At 45.9% G+C, this 19,339-nt stretch overlaps 1 protein-coding gene and 1 long non-coding RNA gene across 4 annotated transcripts; one reads left to right on the plus strand and one right to left on the minus strand.

Annotated features, from left to right (window-relative positions):
- Positions 1 to 97: 97 nt before the first annotated feature.
- Positions 98 to 10,821, plus strand: LOC147008155 (uncharacterized). 3 transcript variants are annotated; one of them, XM_085865510.1, is made up of 7 exons: positions 98 to 205; positions 1,790 to 1,928; positions 2,023 to 2,123; positions 3,149 to 3,225; positions 8,129 to 8,214; positions 9,135 to 9,233; positions 10,517 to 10,821. In XM_085865510.1, exons 2-7 carry the CDS (start codon positions 1,855 to 1,857, stop codon positions 10,599 to 10,601), a joined length of 522 nt encoding a protein of 173 aa, XP_085721636.1. In that variant the 5' UTR covers positions 98 to 205; positions 1,790 to 1,854; the 3' UTR covers positions 10,602 to 10,821. The 3 variants fall into 3 exon arrangements, with proteins under 3 accessions (XP_085721636.1, XP_085721638.1, XP_085721637.1); XM_085865512.1 differs by having other exon boundaries at positions 2,023 to 2,087; XM_085865511.1 differs by lacking the exon at positions 98 to 205 and adding an exon at positions 1,509 to 1,665.
- An 872-nt stretch (positions 10,822 to 11,693) lies between these two features.
- Positions 11,694 to 17,133, minus strand: LOC147008156 (uncharacterized). The gene is made up of 4 exons (XR_015053600.1): positions 14,136 to 17,133; positions 13,803 to 13,988; positions 13,217 to 13,683; positions 11,694 to 12,676 (listed from the first exon to the last, which is right to left on the minus strand). It is a non-coding gene; the product is annotated as an uncharacterized LOC147008156 (long non-coding RNA).
- Between the last annotated feature and the right edge of the window lie 2,206 nt (positions 17,134 to 19,339).

Genomic DNA, 19,339 nt, shown 5'->3' on the forward strand with positions numbered 1-19,339 from the left:
CCACGTAGTCAAAAGTGTGAAAGCACGTAAATGTGTTAAATTAAAATGTATATAAACGATGCAGTTCGATGAAATTTGAAATTGATACCGTTTTACAGGAAGTGAAAGATTGCATGAAGAAGAAGAAGATGATTTATCGATGAAGAAGAAGAATAAGAAGAATTAAAATGAAGAAGAAGAGTGCGTTCCCGCCATTTTGAACTCGGTATGGTGTTCGCCGGCTGTCCACGTCATCGTGGTTTTGTGTGACGATATTCCTTTGATTTCGTCGACATTTTCATGCATGTTTGGTTGAGGAGACGATTAACAACATGTTTTCCTTTTGGTTTGACAGGTTTACCATGAACATGTGTGTAAATATCGCGTTTTATTTAATTCAAGTTTAATTAGGCTTGAGGCCTTCATTTTCTCTCACGTATTTTCTGTCAGGGTTTATGGACAAACATAAATATATATATATAATCTGTGACTTGTGGATATTTTATTTGTGGCTTGTGTGTTGTTTTGTTGTTTGTGTAGATTTCGGAATTATCGGTAATACCGGAACCACGTGGTACATTTCCCGCCAAATTCTCGACTCGAACCCAATCGCGACGGTGACACCGACAAACTGGACTCAAACCGACATTTGACTGAGGAAAACTTCACTTTTATGAACAAAGTTATTTTTACTTCTCCGAAATATTTTCCCCCATGACGGTTTTATTAATTAATTTGGACTCCGGTTCGAATAAGATCCCCCTGACCCTCAGGTCGCCCCTTCTCAATACCGTGGAGAATCCGATGTTTCACATCTTCAAAACTGAGCTCAAGTTTCCAGGAAATCTCTTCATTTGCAGAGTGAGGAATTAAAAACCTTTCTGGGATAGACTCCCCAGTACCCCCCACCAATGAGAGAGGGAGGGGAGGGGGGGGCAGCACCCCCCTTTGTTAGTTGTCGGTTGTTTTGTCCCTTTTCTGTTTCATCCCCACGTTCCCCTTCCTCATCTTGCTGTATTACATTCAGCTTTTGACCCCACGTGTCCTCCCCCTCCCCTCAATCTCACTCTCCCTTCTCCTCTGCTGTTGGTGTTTTCCCCCTTTCCATTTTGTTCCATTCTGATCTGGCTCTTCCATCAGCCTCGATCATCTCCACACTAAAGTAACTGGATTTCTTCTTCCATCCGTTCGTCACGCCGGTTTCACTGTGACGTCATTACGCCCTTACGTCGAGCACGAAGCCAGGCTTCTACGGACGTTCACGTCATCCTGCCTTCCAGCCTCAAGCCGTCCCATCACCTCTCTGATGACGGTTGGACACCATAAAACCCAACGGCACTCGGTAGAGCGCAAACCTCCGCCAGGCTGAACAGTTTCGGTTTTGTATCCCACTGATGGGCCGGATCTGGATTCGGACGGGAAGTAAAATTTAATCAGCTTCTTCTTGTCACCCACCAAACTCACCCACTAGTTTTGTCATCAGTCGTCCATAACTTTTTGAGATATTGTGCTATTTTTCGTTTTAGGCCCCATCTCTCAACGGTGAAGAATCATTCAAAAAAAGTTAGGGTCCGGATTCGAATCTTCACCAGAATCTAACCAATTCGTCCTTGTCACACACCCGCCACGTCCACCAAGTTTCGTCCGAATTCGGACAAACAGGGGTGAAAACATCAGGTGTTGCAGGTAAATATAACATCCAGCATAATGACTGTGTAACATATATATAAATATATATATGTATAATGTATATATTGTTCACATATCACCGAATAACTGTCAGCATCCCTGAACCCTTGTACCACACCAGCTCGTTCTGCGGAGGTGTTGAGAATTCGACAGTTCCAGCCTATTCGTCTGCACAGCTGTTTTGCCATGAACCCTTCCAACCATTTCTCTCTGTGGTCTTCAAAAAATACTTATGTGCCTCCTGTGGCACCAGCACGCACGTAAGCTGCCTGTCCATTTGCTTTAATCGGTTGGAGTGGATATAGCATGTTATTCAGCCGTTGTGTCGTAATCCTTTGTTCGTTTCTCCTGCAGTTCTCACAATTTTGGAGGAAATGACCGAGCTGAGAAAAGCCTTCCATCGGCCTTGAAGAAACATTGTGAGCATCATCGTGACACCCGTTACTTGAAGACAGGTGTTCTTCCTTGTCATACACCCAACCTGTCCACCAAGTTTCGTCCGTATCCGTTCAGAACTTTGTGAGATATTCTGCTCACAGACAAACAAACAGGGATTGAAACATGACGTCCGTCCGCCTTTGGTGGTGGAGGTAAAAATCCTTGGCGATGGAACCTCCTCGAGAAGGAAAAAGAAAATACCACACGAGCTCTTGAGGATGTTTTAGAACCCCTCTCTGGGATTGAGAAAGAATAAGCAGAAGTAGGAGCTTGATGTCGTGGTTCCCACGGTAACGTTTGTTATTTCATTGCCGATGTAGACCTGCTTTCAAATTTTAAGAACACCAGTTTTAAGGCCTAAAAACATTGCTCACTTCCAACGTTGACACATCACATTGTGATGTATTTGTTTCAGGTCAGCAGAAATTGTTCAATCAACCTCATCCAGAACTGAAGGCCAGTCCACCAAAAAATCATACACGGGCAGCAACTCTGGAACCATGAACACACGAGCGAACAAGGTTCACAACACAGAGACCATGGTCTTGTCCTTCACTGCAGAAAACTCATTTTCCTTTCCCCAAGTGCCAAAGTGCAAGTACATGATGCTCATTCTAAGTTTACTTGGTTCGGATGTTCATTCGGAGTCACGGCTGTTACGGGAGGCTCTGCCACAATGGGTGATGATGGTAATGATCGTTACAGGGTATTTCCGGTGAAAAAGGACTATGCAACATCACGTTGGCCACGCTGCTCGGCCAGAGCTGCGACCGCCAATACCACAATTCAGAATTTTTAAATTTCTCTCAATTTTTCAACAAATCAGTGCTGGAGATCGTCAGAAAACTTAGGGAATTAGGGAACAAGCATGAAATTCGGGAATGCTAAGATGTGAAGAGTTAGGTTGGTCGAAGGCAAAGCTCAAGTGTTGTTCGGTTTTCCTCATTCAAATGAAAACAAAGCTCAAGTGATCAAAAAATAATTATTATTCCATGCAATCGGTTATAGCAATCTCAGTTTAATTTTTCTTCATCTTCTGCAGACTATCAAATGGCCGTTGAACACCGGCGTGATGAAAGGAAGAAGGAGTTGGGTCATCCACAAGTACAACAACAAAAGGTTATTCGTTCATATAAAGGAGCGTCAATGTTTTAAACAAATGAATCACGTCCAGGTGCACATTATCTTATATGTTTTCATTTTCAAGGAACAAAAAACTTTACTTTACGATGGGTTCTAACCGATATATGTGGGGAGCCCCTTTATATCAACTTCTCCAGAGCATTACTTGGTTCATCCGAAAACCACAAGTGCAGTACAGCACGAACACGAGAATTTTTTGAATGTGTCTTCCTTTCTCTTTTCTGAAATTTTCCACAAGCCATGGAATAATCCCTTCTTTTCTGTTGTTTGCCATTTTCTACAAGCTACACAATAATCCCTTCTTTGCTGTTGTCTGCCATTTTCTACAAGCCATGGAATAATCCCTTCTTTTCTATTGTTCGCCATTTTCTACAAGCTACATTTTTCTACATTTTCTGTGTGCCATTTCTAATCCCTTCTTTTCTATTGTTTGCCATTTTCTTCAAGCCATGGACTAATCGCTTATTTTCTGTTGTCTGCCATTTTCTACAAGCTTTACAATAATCCCTTCTTTTCTATTGTCTGCCATTTTCTACAAGCGACACAATAATCCCTTCTTGTCTTTTGTCTGCCATTTTCTACAAGCTTTACAATAAGCCCTTCTTTTCTGTTGTCTGCCATTTTCTACAAGCCATGGAATAATCCCTTATTTTCTGTTGTTTGTCATTTTCTACAAGCTTTACAATAATCACTTATTTTTTATTGTCTGCCATTTTCTTCAAGCCATACAATCATCCCTTCTTTTCTATTGTCTGCCATTTTCCACAAGCCATGGAATAACCCCTTCTTTTCTATTGTTTGCCATTTTCTACAAGCCATGGAATAATCGCTTCTTTTCTATTGTCTGCCATTTTCTACAAGCCACACAATAATCCCTTCTTTTCTATTGTTTGCCATTTTCTACAAGCCATGGAATAATCGCTTCTTTTCTATTGTCTGCCATTTTCTACAAGCTACACAATAATCCCTTCTTTTCTATTGTCTGCCATTTTCTACAGGCTATACAATAATCCCTTTTTTTTAATATTGTTTGCCATTTTCTACAAGCCATGGAATAATCCCTTCTTTTCTATTGTTTGGCATTTTCTACAAGCTAAACAATAATCCCTTCTTTTCTATTGTCTGCCATTTTCTACAGGCTATACAATAATCCCTTTTTTTTTTAATATTGTTTGCCATTTTCTACGAGCCATGGAATAATCCCTTCTTTTCTATTGTTTGGCATTTTCTACAAGCTAAACAATAATCCCTTCTTTTCTGTTGTCTGCCATTTTCTACAAGCCATGGAATAATCCCTTCTTTTCTATTGTTTGCCATTTTCTACAAGCTTTTCAATAAGCCCTTCTTTTCTCTTGTTTGCCATGTTCTGCAAGCTATACAATAATCCCTTCTTTTCCATTGTCTGCCATTATCTACAAGCCATGGAATAATCCCTTATTTTCTGTTGTTTGTCATTTTCTACAAGCTTTACAATAATCACTTATTTTCTATTGTTTGCCATTTTCTACAAACTATACAATAATCCCTTCTTTTCTATTGTTTGCCATTTTCTACAAACTATACAATAATCCCTTCTTTTCGATTGTCTGCCATTTTCCACAAGCCATGGAATAACCCCTTCTTTTCTATTGTTTGCCATTTTCTACAAGCCATGGAATAATCGCTTCTTTTCTATTGTCTGCCATTTTCTACAAGCTTTACAATAAGCGCTTCTTTTCTATTGTTTGCCATTTTCCACAAGCTCTACAATAATCCCTTCTTTTCTGTTGTTTGCCATTTTCTACAAGCTACATTTTTCTACATTTTCTGTCTGCCATTTCCAATCCCTTCTTTTTTATTGTTGCCATTTTCTACAAGCAATACAATAATCCCTTCTTTTCCATTGTCTGCCATTTTCTACAAGCCATGGAATAATCCCTTCTTTTCTATTGTCTGCCATTTCTACAAGCCATACAATAATCCCTTCTTTCCCATTGTCTGCCATTTTCTACAAGCTATACGATAATCCCTTCTTTTCCATTGTCTGCCGTTTTCTACAAGCCATGGAATAATCCCTCCTTTTCTATTGTTTGCCATTTTCCACAAGCTGCACAATAATCTCTTATTTTCCATTGTTTGCCATTTTCTACAAGCTGTACAATAACCCCTTCTTTTCTATTGTTTGCCTTATGGCACAGACCATGAAAAGGGGCCATGTCTATGCCGCTGGTATTTTCCCCGAGAATGTATCGGTTTCTCGGCATCACATCTGGTATTCTGTTTCAGGCCGTTTTCTTCCACAATTAGAGCCCCTGAAAAACTGATATTTATAACGGTGTCCCTGATGATGCAACTCCGGGTAACATTGAAGTCTCTGCAAGTGTCCCTCGATTCATATTCAAAACTTCACGAACTTTCATCCAACAGTTCATAAGTTATGAACCCTTGCGTTTGACTACTTACTTAACGACTGGAGTTAAACTTTTTCTCCATGTAATTTTATGGGGTTCACCCCCATGAACAAAAACTCGCAAAAATGCAAACAACTATGGCATTGACATGGAATTTGTTTTGAAAGGCATTAATTCGACGTCTTGTCTGATGTATATTCCAAGTGTCAGTTCGTTTCAATGTATAACCTTTCAGATATGAGCGCCAACACATTTCGAACGGATGGACAGACTGACAGACACCAACGTTGATTTCGAGTTTTCGTTTAAAAAAAACTCAAGAATGCGGAAATGGACGTTGCTGAAACATGGAACATGTCATCTCGACTTACAAAGGATTTATTTCTGAAATTTTCAGCCAATTTCGTAAGCTGGAAGCCGACAAACGAATTCTCAGTCCCCATGTTAAAGTTGCATCCAGAGAAACCGTCCCACGTAAAGGGAGGGACGGTTTACACCTCCCTTGATAATATTGTTACGGCTGTGGAAACTGACAGAACACCATCAAGGTCCCGAGATCAGTTTGGCCGATAAGTCCGTGTTCAGATAGATTTCCCCACCGTTGTTTAAAGGGAACTATTCATGTTAACCGGGCTGTGATCTTCGAGTTAGCCGTTATTTTTTACTATCGTTATTTTGGACCAACCACGTCCACCACCAACATTTTTCTCAACAACGGCTTCACAACAACTACCACCACCACCAACATCGCTCTCAACAACCGCTTCAGACCAACCACCTTCCACCACCACAACCACACCTGCCTCTCACCAAACCACGCCATCCTCACCACTTCGCCAGCAACCGTCAACATCTCCACACCACAAACATCGCCTCACCTTCGTCTCCGAAACGACGCCATCTTTGCGCCAGCCGTGGCGAGTCCGCATCAAGCGGCGTCGCTGCAGGCCGACGCGGAACGTTTGCTCGTCGGATCAAGCTTGGTGATCTCGCGCACGTCCGCTTTCCGCGCAGAGGTCAGAGGTCAGCGGCGATTGGATCGAGAGGCTTGGTGATCTCGCGCACGTCCGCTTTCCGCGCAGAGGTCAGAGGTCGAGGATCGGAGGCCAAACCGCGTCTCAACAGCCCTATAAAAGTACGAGCAGAGCGCCAAGCTCGCGTTCGAGTTGGGTCGCGTTCGGGTTGGAGTTGGGTCGCGTCGAGTCGAGTTGATCGGTCGGTCTGAGTCAGTCTGGAGAGGCCGGGGAGTCGGGAGGAAGCCAGAAGCCACGGAGCTGCGTGGAAGTCCGGGCGTCGCGAAGGAGACGCGAGCTGGAGGCGCAGCCTTGCCTGCTGTGTCGCGCAAACCGCGCGTTCGTGTGGAGAGAGCCGGAGAGAGGTCGCCTGCCACACGGAAGGCCCGAGCTCGACCGCGGCTACGCCAGCTGCTGTGGGGAAGGAGCATCGCGGGTCGCCCAAGCGCGTTCGTGTGCAGAGAGCCGGAGAGAGCTCGCCTGCCACACGGAAGGCCCGAGCTCGACCGCGGCTACGCAAGCTGCTGTGGGGACGGGACGTCGCAGGTCGCCCAAGCCAGACACCACGAGGGTGCAGGTAACCTGCAACGGTCTCGTGGGACTCGTTCGGTCTGCCAAGTCCCACGCCATAAAGACCCAAGAGGTCCAGTCTGACCCCATTGCCTTTGATGGGGTCTTTTTCCTGCTTTTCTTTTGAATGAATGTTGCGGCGCCGAGTCCCGTAAGTAAAACTGTGTAAGTGACTGTCCATTAATAATTGCTTATAGACGGTTGTAGCGCTTTGTCCTGCCCACGTGCTGTGCCGCATTCATTGCTTGTTCTGTGTACGTGCATGTTGGTGTTTTTGAATGACTGCATGATTGTTCCTGCATCCGTAGAGTAAATAAATGTGCTGGTTTGAATGTAAACCTGTTCGTTGCGTCCATGCCCCCATTGAAATGCCATCTTGCATTGCGGAATGTTAGTTTGGTTTTTAAATACCCGTGAAATAGAATCGGATCCGGCGAGGTCGGGCGATAATACCCGCTCGGTTATCTCAGAACGGAACGGACCGCTTGAGCGGTTCGTGTCCAAGCCGACCTGCGTCGAGGTACCGTCCCTCGGTAGGTTACCTGCGCGAGTACTTTGGTATATCGAGATTCGGCGATTGACCCTATTTCGCGCGGGAGGAATACGGAATGGGCCGTGGTGGGGTTGAGAACCCACCCGTGATAGGGTTCTGGCGTGGTTCCAGAAAGTCACCACTGGATTGTCCGTTCGGTGGGCGAAGCGACCGCTATTGGTCAGACGCAGTCGTTCGCACGGCGGGCGGGCGGGAATTCTCTCACAATATTCATTCACAGTATGTGGTGTCCATGTTAAATTGACGAACCCACGCACCACTCCAACTCGTGCTGTGAAGGTGTTGAGTGCTGTTAAAGTGTGATGTTGATCTGGAATTTGACAAACTCTCCCATTTTGCCCCAAACGACACAGGTGTTTCCCATGAAGCCTGCCATCGATGATTCCCTGTGGTATTCAACAAATACCCCTTTCGTGCCTCGTTGGGTACCATCGCCGACGTGAGCTGCCTTTCATCACATTCTACATTTCAGTTTGTTTTGAGGTTTTTATAAAACATCGACAAAAATAAATACTTCGAAATACAACCGAGTGAATAAGTTCCCAACACAAGTTGTTTCCTTCTGTTCTGTCCTGCCTTCTCTCATTTCTTTCTTTCACTTTCTCATCTTTTCTTATCAATGAAGGATTGGGACAAGTCGCCCGTAAGAGGTTCCGGTGACACAGGAGAACCTTGAGCTGGATTACAGAGAGCTGTGGTTCGCAGGAAGTGGAAAGGGTTGGGAAAAGTAGTTTCATCGTCTGGTACAGAAGGACACACTCCAGCGTGGGATACTGCGGTGGTTTGAGTGTAACAATGCCCTCGAACACGGACAAGAGCGGTGCTCTACAGTCCTGTCTGTCCCACAGCTCCACGACATCGTTATTACCTCGATGTGTTTGGTGTGCTTTGTCTGCGTAACCTGACAAAGGAAGCACTTTGGCTCTCCCATTGCGAAATTCTGAACAAACCCCCATAAAATGTGACCTCCTGATACATCATAGCAGACAGGATGGCAGAGAGGGAACAAAAGATAGATAGAAGTTGGACAGGAGACATCATGGCAGACAGGTTTAAATATGCATCGCTAAGAACGATTTGTGGTTAAGGATAGGTTTGTGAAAAGAAAGAAAAGAAAAGATTTCTGACGTCATCACACACAAATCCTACGCCAGTCAACCTGGGTTTTCCTCACTGGGTGAACCATAATCTTCCACGTCAGATTTGTGATTTGAGTTCTGTGTACATTATTTATTTAAGTGTTCCCAGTATTAAGCCAGAAAACCCTCGTATTCGGAACGGGCCTATCTCCATAGTCCGGCGAAGCGATGTTTTATAACTTCCATGTTGGATTATCTTCACGTTTTCCTTTTTTTACAGGAACAAGGCACAGCTTCATGACAGCACGACCCGTCTGCTTCAACACGTGACGGCCATTACGCTTGACAGAAATATGAAACAACCAACTTCTTTGTCAAGGTGTTTTTTGTTTTTTTTGTCTCTCTTGCTTTTTTTTTGTGCGAGAACACCCACTCCCTGAGGGAGCGGCAGGAAAGGTCATGTTATTGTCCTCTCTGGGGTATATAGATTGCAGTAGATCTCGGCTCGGCTCCGTCGGTCTGTGGGATATGAGGTAAGCAAGAAGGTCGGATTTTCTCCCTTTCAGTTTATCGTTAAACAGCAGTAACAACTGTTTAAAAAGGTAAACATACCTGTTTGTGGTTTATAGTGTTTTTTTTTTTTTGTTACTTCCGGTAGGCTTCCCATGATACGCCACGATAAGCTATTCATACACATTGACATGGCGCTTGTCGAAGGAGGGAAAACCCCTTGGAGAGAGGGGCTATTGTTAGTGTTAATATTGTTTTGTAATAACATTAAAATTATACTATTACCATTAGTGTCGTTATCACCTCCGCGCACGCAAAGCGAAAAGTGTGGTTCAACAATTGGTTCACGTCCGTCCGTCCATCAATCTTATGAGTTTGTGATTGAGGAACAACTTTATTCAAATCGAATGTTCTATTTTGAACACAAACGTGAAGAGAAGGATAAGTTTGCCGTTTAGCTCAACTTTGGTTCTGAATCCGTCCCAATCGCACGGCCACGGAGAGGAGTGAGATGCTTCAGTTACCCTGTCTGTGCCTGGCGGTCAAACAGGAAACTTACTGTTTATAAGGACGTCATAGAGGGCACAAAGAACTAATGTAACGTGCTAGTGAAGAACTAACGAGCGGAGTCGGCTGTGCTGCCATTTGAAGAGACGGAGGGTGAACATGATGCAGAGACACACTTAACAAGGCACCACCAGGTTATGGTCGAAAAAGAAGGTTTTTTGGGGCATTTTGAATATTTTTGCCAATTCGCTGTGTTCCGTAATCTCAACTATAACCACAATGAAACTCGTTGAGGACACAGAGCCCAGTCCGTAGCTCCAGCAGATAAGGTTTCATGACTCTGGCATGAAAGTAGGCAAGTTCGTGCAGAGAATAGACAGGGTTCTTGTGACTGTCTCTACTCACCCACCCAGTCTTGCCTCAACTTAAACCAATGAACCTGCTGGAGGACCCTGACTTCGCTTTCACTTGATATTTCACTTTGTATTTAACGTGATGACCTTCCATTGATAACCCAACCGATAAAACTGGGACTTGGCTTGATGTGACGGGACAGACGGAGTTCAATTTTTGGATTAAATGAACGTTCTTCGGTTGTTGTGCTGAAACTTCTCTCTTTTTGTCTCTTTTTTTTTCCTCACGCAGTTCTTCCTTTTATGGAAACAATTACCCAGGAAAGAAAAAGCCTCCGCCTGAGCCGTTGCAAGATAGTAAGGATTCACACCCCTGACTTGGTGATTCCGGGTCAGGCCTTCCCTTTGTGAGAATGAGAACATCCAAGCATTCATGAAAATGTTCCTGCTCGCGGTCGTTCGGGAAATTTCGACACGTCACACAGTTTGAGCACGTCAGAGAGCGTGACGTGCACAATCCAGTTGTTCAAATCCATTTTATGCAGTTGTTGAAGTCCATTTTGGAAAAATGTTAATAAAAACAAATTCGTTTTGCGAGTCCATTTTGTGTGAATTCATCCGTCGGGACCGTACTCTGTTGTAGAGCATTGATGATGCCGAAGCAGTCTCCTTGGATATCGAGGACAATCTTGGACGGGTCGCCACTCCGACACAGGATAGCAGCAAGCTGGCACTCATTTTACCGACCTCAGAAGGATGACAGGCAGAGTCAATCCCACCTGGTATTAATTCAACAGCCGAGGGGGATTTGACCTCAGGACCCGAGGATCCCAAGTCCACCACTCCAACCATGAAGCCAACTCCAGGCATAATTCATTTATGCTTTGTGACAAGATCATTGTTTTTGTGATTTATTTTGTAAATGGATTGCCATGCCGTGGTAGGACATATTAAGCTGCTCCATACACCTTAACATGGCGCGCGTTTAAAACATTGGACTTCTTCCGGGTTCTTTGTAATTAGTTAGCCTAATCAACTCAGGAGATCATGGCGATCAATTTGATGTCACATTCGAATGGAACTACACAAAAACATCGCACCCCTTCCCCCAACTCTCCACACACACAGAAGATAGAAGAAGAACATGTGCTGTATATAATCCATCCATCAGGACCATTCTCTGTGCAGAGCGTTGGTGCTGCCGAAGCAGTCTCCTTGGCTATTGGGCACAATCCTGGACAGGTCGCCACTCCGACACAGGAGAGCAGCAAGCTGGCACTCATTTTGGTAAACTCAGAAGGATGAGAGGCGGAGTCAACCCCATGTGGTATTAATTCAACAGGAGAGTGGTATTTGAACTCAGGATCCCAAGCCCACCACTCCAACCATGAAGCCAACATTAGGAATATGTATAAATGAAAGGTATATATATGAATAAATAAATATGTACAAACCACTGAAAGCTGCTCTCATGGTCGCTTGGCAGCACAAAAGGGCCTTTTTATTGAAAAAAAATACTTTGACCTTTTCTTTTATTTAATCACAAATATTCTCAAGTCACAGTTTTACATCACAGCACTTCTGTACATCCCACATTCCTTGTGGTGTCCACACCATGCTGTGCCTGCTTTATAGCCAAGCACAGCTTGTCCGGGTGGCCAAGTCTTGATGCTGCCACATGGAGCTGGCCAAGTGTTAAGACTGAATCTTCCAACCACACACCCAACTTCTTGAGTGTCTGTCGCTGGGCTTTGTTGATTGTCATTGCAGAAAGCCACCCGAATAGGGAACTACCGGCGTCGCCATGAAAACGCGTAGTCGCCTTCACTTGGTGCCAGTACAATGCGTGGGACAGACACAATACGACCAGAATTGTCAGCAACTGTGAGTTCCGCTTCCAGTTGGCGTCCATGATGAACGGCTCGAAGCAGGAGCCTTGCGACATGACACAGGCCTTCATGAGGTTTGAGATTTCTCAGCAGTATCAGTGTCATGGCCTGGCTTAAGGTGGAGGAAGTGTGGTGGCAGAAAACACAGCAGTGTAACAAAAAGCTCCCTGATTTGGGGGCACCGGTACATTGATGCTGCATCCCGCAGGGCCAGCCCCCACTCTCCATCATCTTGTAATAATCCAAGCTGGTGACATGTCTCTTGGGAGCTCTCATCGGTGTGACCATTTATTGTGCGCATGTCAAAAACTCATCCCCAGACACTGGGTGCACAGAGACAACTGTGCTGGGACCTTGTGTGGTTTCGATTTGGACAGGATCAGGCTCCGAATGCATATTTTCACATCAAATTTTCAAACTTTTCCGGGGGTCATACCCCTGGACCCCCCGCCCCCCCATTAAGGAGTCCTTGACTTCAGTGTTTTACTTTCTTTGTGAAAATTCTGCAGTTTCACCCACATGTTGAGTTCTTGTTCCGTTCATCTTCTCGACACAGAGTAACTCTGTAAACACAACACACACACAAAAACAAACAAGGATTTTATAAACTGTTATGGCTGCTGGTTGCATCATTTCTGGAAGCACGCAGTGCCCCTGTTTACCAGTATGTTACTCATGTCACCGACCTCGGAAAGACGACAGGCTGAGTGTGTGTTGTTTCATACCTGGTGTTATTTAAACGTTATTTCATACTATACCTGATGAGTGTTTCGTGTGGATTAGTGAAAAGGTTGTGGATGAACTATAACTATAACTATATAATGAAAAGGTTGTGGCTAAGGACGGACAGAAGGAAACTTAACTGACTGATTCATGGGGTTAAAGAAAACGAAGATGAGGATCCAGAAAGGAGGTAAACAGGTGATAGAGGAAACAGATGAATCACGAGATCCATGACTGGGAAATAAATTAACTTCAGGAAAACCCACTGAGAATGACTCAGCTGGAGGACTCTAAAAACAAAAAGGTCAGAGGTCATTGTGTAAAACATGCAGACGACAGCACATGTCATCCGAGGTCAACTCGACCCGCGGCTTCCTCACTTCATCGACTCTCGTCGTCAACGAGCGGCTCTCATCGGAATCCTTTCATCTCCGCTCCAGCACGAAATATGTCCCGTGCTTCAGGAGTGGAGGCATCAGTCCTTTACAAGCGAATCGCCTCTCACAACCTGCCGACTCTGCATCCTCATGTTGCAACCTGGATCGCCTGGTCTTGCCATCACATCTGGCTGGAGGAGTAGCTCCCCAAAGACCCCGTGTTATGGGCCACCGGCGTGTGGACATGCACCGACAATTGGTCAAAACCACCGCATACGTGGGTCACATGTCATTGAAAGACTACATTGGTAGTTAAAATGGTAGCGTAACGCAGTTCTACAGGAAGTTGGACTCACCGTTGGCCTTGAAGAGCAGTTGATGATGGAACCGCTCAATTTTCTGGTCAGCCTGTTGCGCCCATTGCACACCATCGAGCATGTGGGGCCACCGCACACCTCCGGACACACGGTCTGTATCGGAAAGAGAGAGGGTGGGGACATGTAGTCAAACACAAACTTTCACTTAAATCGATCCATCATGCAGGTGTATCGTGGACTCGACGTCACTACCCCCCTCTCCCCCAACACACCTTCCAAGTCCTGCGGTGATGGACAAGTGGCGGTGGGGACAGATTGAGGATCCTGCTGGGAATCTCCACTCACAAACCCGCACGCAAGCGGCCCCAGTATCATGGCTGTTCATTGATAACCAGGGGCAACAATGGCGTCCATGTCCTGCTTGCGTGAAAACAGGGCTCTTCAGAATCAGCTCTCTCCTATGGGAGAAAGGGGGGATAGAACGACTCAGCATCGCTTGCCCCATCCCACCCTACTGGCCAGCCATGGCCGGATGGGAGTATCCAGCTCTGCGGTTGTAACAACAAATAAATAAATAAATAAATCAAAATGAAGTCAAACTCCACCTGAAATTGGCGTCGTGGAATGTGTGTGTGTTTCAGGACCACAGCACAAGACACAAGCGTCGAACTGCAATGGGAAGGGAGCTCTTGCTCGTCACAATGTAGACATCGCAGCCCTCAGTGAGACTCGCCTTCTGGATGAGGCGGATTTGGATGAAGTCGGAGCTGGGTTCACGTGATGTCGGATTGGAAAGCCAGAACAGCACAACAGGCAAGCAGGTGTTGTCTTTGGGAATCGAACATCGATTGCAGCTTCGCTCCAGTCCAATCCCAAGGGGGAAAAACGCCAGACTCGTGTCATTACGTCTTCATGCCACACATGGCCGTTGCGCAACACTCATCAGGGCTGTTGTGCACCCTCTGTGCCCACGATGACAACTCCAGAGGAGATCAAGGAGCAATTCTCCCTCCTCTAAAACCTGGTGGTACCTTGTTCACTCTGTCTCTGGAGTATGGAGTATGCTTCTCTTCCATCCCTTCCCTCTCTTCAAACAGCACCCCAGCCGACTCTGCTCGTGAGAAGGCCGAATGCCTCAATTCTGTGTTTGCTTCCAAATCTAGTGTCCCCAACCCCTCACTCTCGGTACCCATCCTTCCATTTCGTACCCAAATGCTCCGAGATGCCATCGGCATATCTTCTACACTTGAGAAGGTTCTTTCAACCGTCTACTCTCACTCTGCTTACTGGATCAGATGGCATCAACTCGCATGTCCGAACAACCTTCTCTGCTGCTCTTTCCCATCCTCTCTCTGCCCTTTTCACCCTGTCATTCATGCGAGGTCATCTATTTGCTTGGTAATCCACCAACATCACTACACTGAATGAAAAGGTGCAAAAACTGATCCCCTTTACTCAAGAGTCAAGACCAATCAGCCAACTTCCATTTATCAGCAAGGTCATGGAATCCATCAACGCAATGTGAAGTAATTCCTCTTCTCCAACAACCTCATCTCAGATCACCAATTTAGTTTCAGACCAGGTCACTCAACCTTGGACATGCTGCTTCCTCTCACCCAACAACGGATGGAGGTCCTCAATGCCAGACATGACATCAGGGCCATCTGTCTGGGAATATCTCGTGCTTTTGATCCAGTCGAGCATCCTGTCTTACTCTCCAAACTTTCTGCCTATGGCATCCAAGGCCAACTCCACTCATGACTTACTGAGTTCCTTTACTCTCGGAGCCAACGCGTGGATCTCAACGGAATCCTTTCATCTCCTCTCCCTGTCAAGCCTGCAGGACAGTGTTCTGTCCCAGGTGTTCTCGGCAGTGTTCTCAAGGCAGTGTTCTCGGCCCAATCCTATTCCTGATCTTCATCAATGATCTCTCTGACTCTCTGGACAACCCTCTTTATCTATTTGCTGATGACTCCACCCTCTGCCGTGACATCTCTCATCCTTCTTACAGGCAGGCTGCAGCCTCTTCACTCTCTTCAGACCTTGACAAAAATCATAAGCTGCTCAAACCTTGGAAGATGTCTTTCAATCCTGACAAATCTCACTATCTCTCTCCGAAAGGACCGTCTGGCAACCCCACACCCCTATCTACTTTCTTACCAATCCTCTGAGCGAAGTCAGACATTCAAAACACCACATTTTCAAAGTTGGCCTGCAGAGCCTTTGGGCATCTTCCGTCAGTACAAAGTCCTTCCTTGGCACAACTGAACTCCTATTCATCGACAATGCCTTCAACCCCAGCTTGACGACTGCACTGATCTCCACTCTGGGCTGTCTCGAATCCTGTCCCTGCCTCACACACCTTGCTCAGTTTCTTTCATCAAACTCGATTCTCGAATCAAACCAAGGATTTCAAGATCGTGGGAATCTCCTGCAATGAGGCTGAGTCGATGGTTCTGTCACTTCGCCAATGTGGACAAGCAGGTGGTCTTCTACCGCCTCCTGTCTGGCCTTGCACACTCTGCACTTTCCTTGTTTTGTACATCCCCACCCCCAAGTTCTTGCAGGGGGACACACAAGGTACACCATCAACCACCTTCTGGTGAAACGAACGAAATCCAGGACAACTGCTCACTTAAACTCATCCGTTCCTCGTTTTTCCTGCCTGGGGAACCAATTTCCACATTCTCTTCATCTCGTTCTTCCCTGCAGGTTTTTTAAGACAGCTGTTCAACACCATCTCAGATAGTCCCCAATCCAAAACCATGATCTTTTCTCTCCTCGTTAACCCCTTTATATCCCAACTCCTTCCAAATTCTCAGTTTTCTCTCCTGATAGTTTCCTTCTGGATCCATCTTGTCCACCCCATGCATCCTCTCCTGCCACCCATTCCTCCCCACACCCATTGTTTGTCCACACACCTATTATTTGTCCCCACACCCATTGTTTGTCCTCATACCCAATGTTTGTCAATCCCATGAAAGAAGTCCTTTCTTTCAAGCTTCTGGGTCTCACAATCTGCCGTGATATTTCCTGGGCAAGCAACTTTTCTAACCTGGCCTCCAAAGCCAGTCGCCGACTGGGAATCCTCCGTCATGCAAAGTCCTTCCTCGGCCCACCTGAGCTCCTGACCATTTACAAAGCTTTCATCCGCAGCCTGATGGAGTACAGTTCTCCCCTCTGGGCTGGTGCTCCTGCCTCCCACCTTTCTTGGCTTCACGCTGTGGAAACCAAGGCATTTCGGATCAATGGTATCTCCCGCGGTGAGGCTGAGTCTTTGGGTCTCTCACTCTCTCACCACAGGCTGGTCGGTGGTCTTTCTGTCTTCTACCGTCTCCTCTCCAGTCTCTTCCCCCCCCTGCTCTCTTTGCGATTTGTCCCCACCATATTTCCGCAAGACGCTCAAGGTCCGCCAACAACCCCCTTCTGGTAAAACTACCAAAACCACGAATCACTGCTCACCTTCACTCTTTTATCCCTCTTTTTACCTGCCTTTGGAATAAACTCCCTCACTCTGTTCAATCCCATTCTTCCCTCCAGGCCTTCAAAACAGATGTTCACCACCACCTCTTATCGTCCCCCATCCACATCCTCGATCTTTTCTACCCCCGTTAACACCCCAAACCCACCTCCTTCAAATTCCCTGCTTTCCTTCCTGAAAGTACCTGTACTATCCACCTTGTATACCCCGTGTTCCCCGCCCCATCCCTCTCCCTTCCACAGATCTCCTCATGTCTTTGTTCCCCACTGTTTTGTCCTTCCCACTCCCACCCCTCTTGTCTCATGCTCCCCCCTTGCTGTACGTTGTGTGTTAGCTCTCATACGAGCCTCGACAAGGAATACAAAAAAAAATTCTCCCTCTGTCTTGGCCTTTGGCTCTGCTGTTGGTGTTTCCCCCTCTCTCTGCAGTTCCTTTGTTCTGTTGTGTTCTGATTCGTTCAGTGCACCAGGAATAGCTCTTCCATGCCTCAACTCTGTGCATACAAAAACAAAAGTAAAAATCAAAAGAATAAATCTGAACGGCTGTGTCTGTTTGGGTTAGCATCGCAAATGCTGTGCCTTCATGCTATAAAGGGCAATGTGTGTGTGTGTGTGTGTGTGTCTTCCATAACTCCAAAACCATGGAACCTTGCAGCCTGAAACTTTGCATGCAGACGAAGGGAACTCCGCACATATGTCTTCCCTTCCTCTCACCTCACACTGTCCTCCCTTCCCCCACCTCTCCTTGCTCCCCCCTCCCCCCATCTAGCTTTTCCCCTCCACCTCTTCACTGTCCCACCTCACTCTCTCCCCCACCCCTCTCTCTCTCTTCCCCCCCTCCCGCCTTCAGTACTCCCTTCAGCGATGTGACGGATGGTATTGCTCGTAAATAAATAAAATAAAAGCTGGCCTTGCCTCCGTTTGAAAAGCCCCCCAGACAAGATGTGCGTGGAGAGTGCGGCGTGTGGACGTGATGGCAGCAGTTGACAGACATCACATCCATCTGCTGTGCAGACACTTCAGGCTTCGTAAAAAGGAAACGTTTGGACCGATTTGATGAGAATGACACCATCACCTGGGAGGGTTAAAATAGAGATTTCAAGTTTTTATTTCTCTTAAAATTTGCTTTTAAATATTTTCCTTTGATTAAGGTTTGTTTATTGCTTGCATGTACTTAAATTTTTGTTCGTGTTTTGATGTTGTTTTTTTAAAAATGATTTAAGATTTCACCATTTATTGTATTTGGAGAGACGGGCCGAGGAGAAACACTGCGCAGCACGGCTGTGGTGTCGAAAGCACTGCTGACCCAGAAAAGAGGGAGGGTATCACCTCTCCCCCCCATCCCCCATCCCCCATGTATCTTTCTCTCCCTCCTCTGGAGCTTTGAGATGAAGAGCAGGTAAGACCACTCACCTCAAAATTAAAGGGTCTTGCTCACAGAGTATATAAGTGGGGGTGACTGAAGATATGCAGAGCAGATTGTTATATTCCCTCTGGCAATCTGTTCGACCTGTGCACGGGTGTTTGGTTACCTGCTTAGTTGGTTGGTTGTTTAATTAATTGTTCGTTAATTGGTTTTGTTTAAGTGATTCTTTTGATTGATATTGGGTTTAAGTGATCCTTTGTTGGGTTGATTGATGAATAAAGGAAATTTTATGGACCTGTTCTTGACATCTTGTGTTGTGTGTGAAGGTACATGATCCTTGCTGTGATTAGCCATTATATTTGTTGATGATTGTGTCTCTCCTAATTACAGCATTGTAACTCAAGGTCCGGGGGTTCGAGTCCCGACACGCCAAGATCCTACTGAAGCGGATGCAATCCAATCACTTGGATTGATTGCGAAACAAGGCCTTATCCAAGAAGGAGGATGGCCATCATCATGTAAGATACGAAGCGCGAAAGAGACGACGGAGCATGAAGGAAGACTGGTGGACACAGAAGGCCATCGATGTACGGCAGGCTTGAGATGGCCAGGAGTCGAAACGCTTCTTTGATGGTCTGAAAGCTGTATACGGTCCCTGAATGAGTGACATGACACCTCTCCACTCTAAAGACGATACCAGGCTGATTACCAAGAAGATGGAAAGCCGATGGGCAGGACACTTTAATGATGTGGTCAATTGTCCATCATTTGTAGATACCTGGCCGATCAATGAAATTCCTCAATTACCAATCAAGTAGAACCTTCCTCTGGCCCTCTGGCCCCCCACGTCTGTCGAGACATTGTGTGCCGTCAAGCAAATGTCCAGATGCAAGGCCTATGAGAGTGACGCCACACCAGGTGAGGTATATAAGTATGGGGGCAATAGCTTCAGCAAACATCCAA

This window comes from Eptatretus burgeri, chromosome 21 (assembly GCF_056783735.1).
Source record: "Eptatretus burgeri isolate ZD-2024b chromosome 21, Ebu_testis_v1, whole genome shotgun sequence".
In the NCBI taxonomy this organism is placed as follows: Eukaryota; Metazoa; Chordata; class Myxini; order Myxiniformes; family Myxinidae; genus Eptatretus; species Eptatretus burgeri.

Coding starts and splice junctions, on each gene's coding strand:
- LOC147008155 (XM_085865510.1), top strand. CDS start 1,855: ATGAACCCTTCCAACCATTTCTCTCTGTGGTCTTCAAAAAATACTTAT. Junction 1,929..2,022: donor CCTGTGGCACCAGCACGCAC/GTAAGCTGCCTG, acceptor TTTCTCCTGCAG/TTCTCACAATTTTGGAGGAA. Junction 2,124..3,148: donor CACCCGTTACTTGAAGACAG/GTGTTCTTCCTT, acceptor CATCTTCTGCAG/ACTATCAAATGGCCGTTGAA.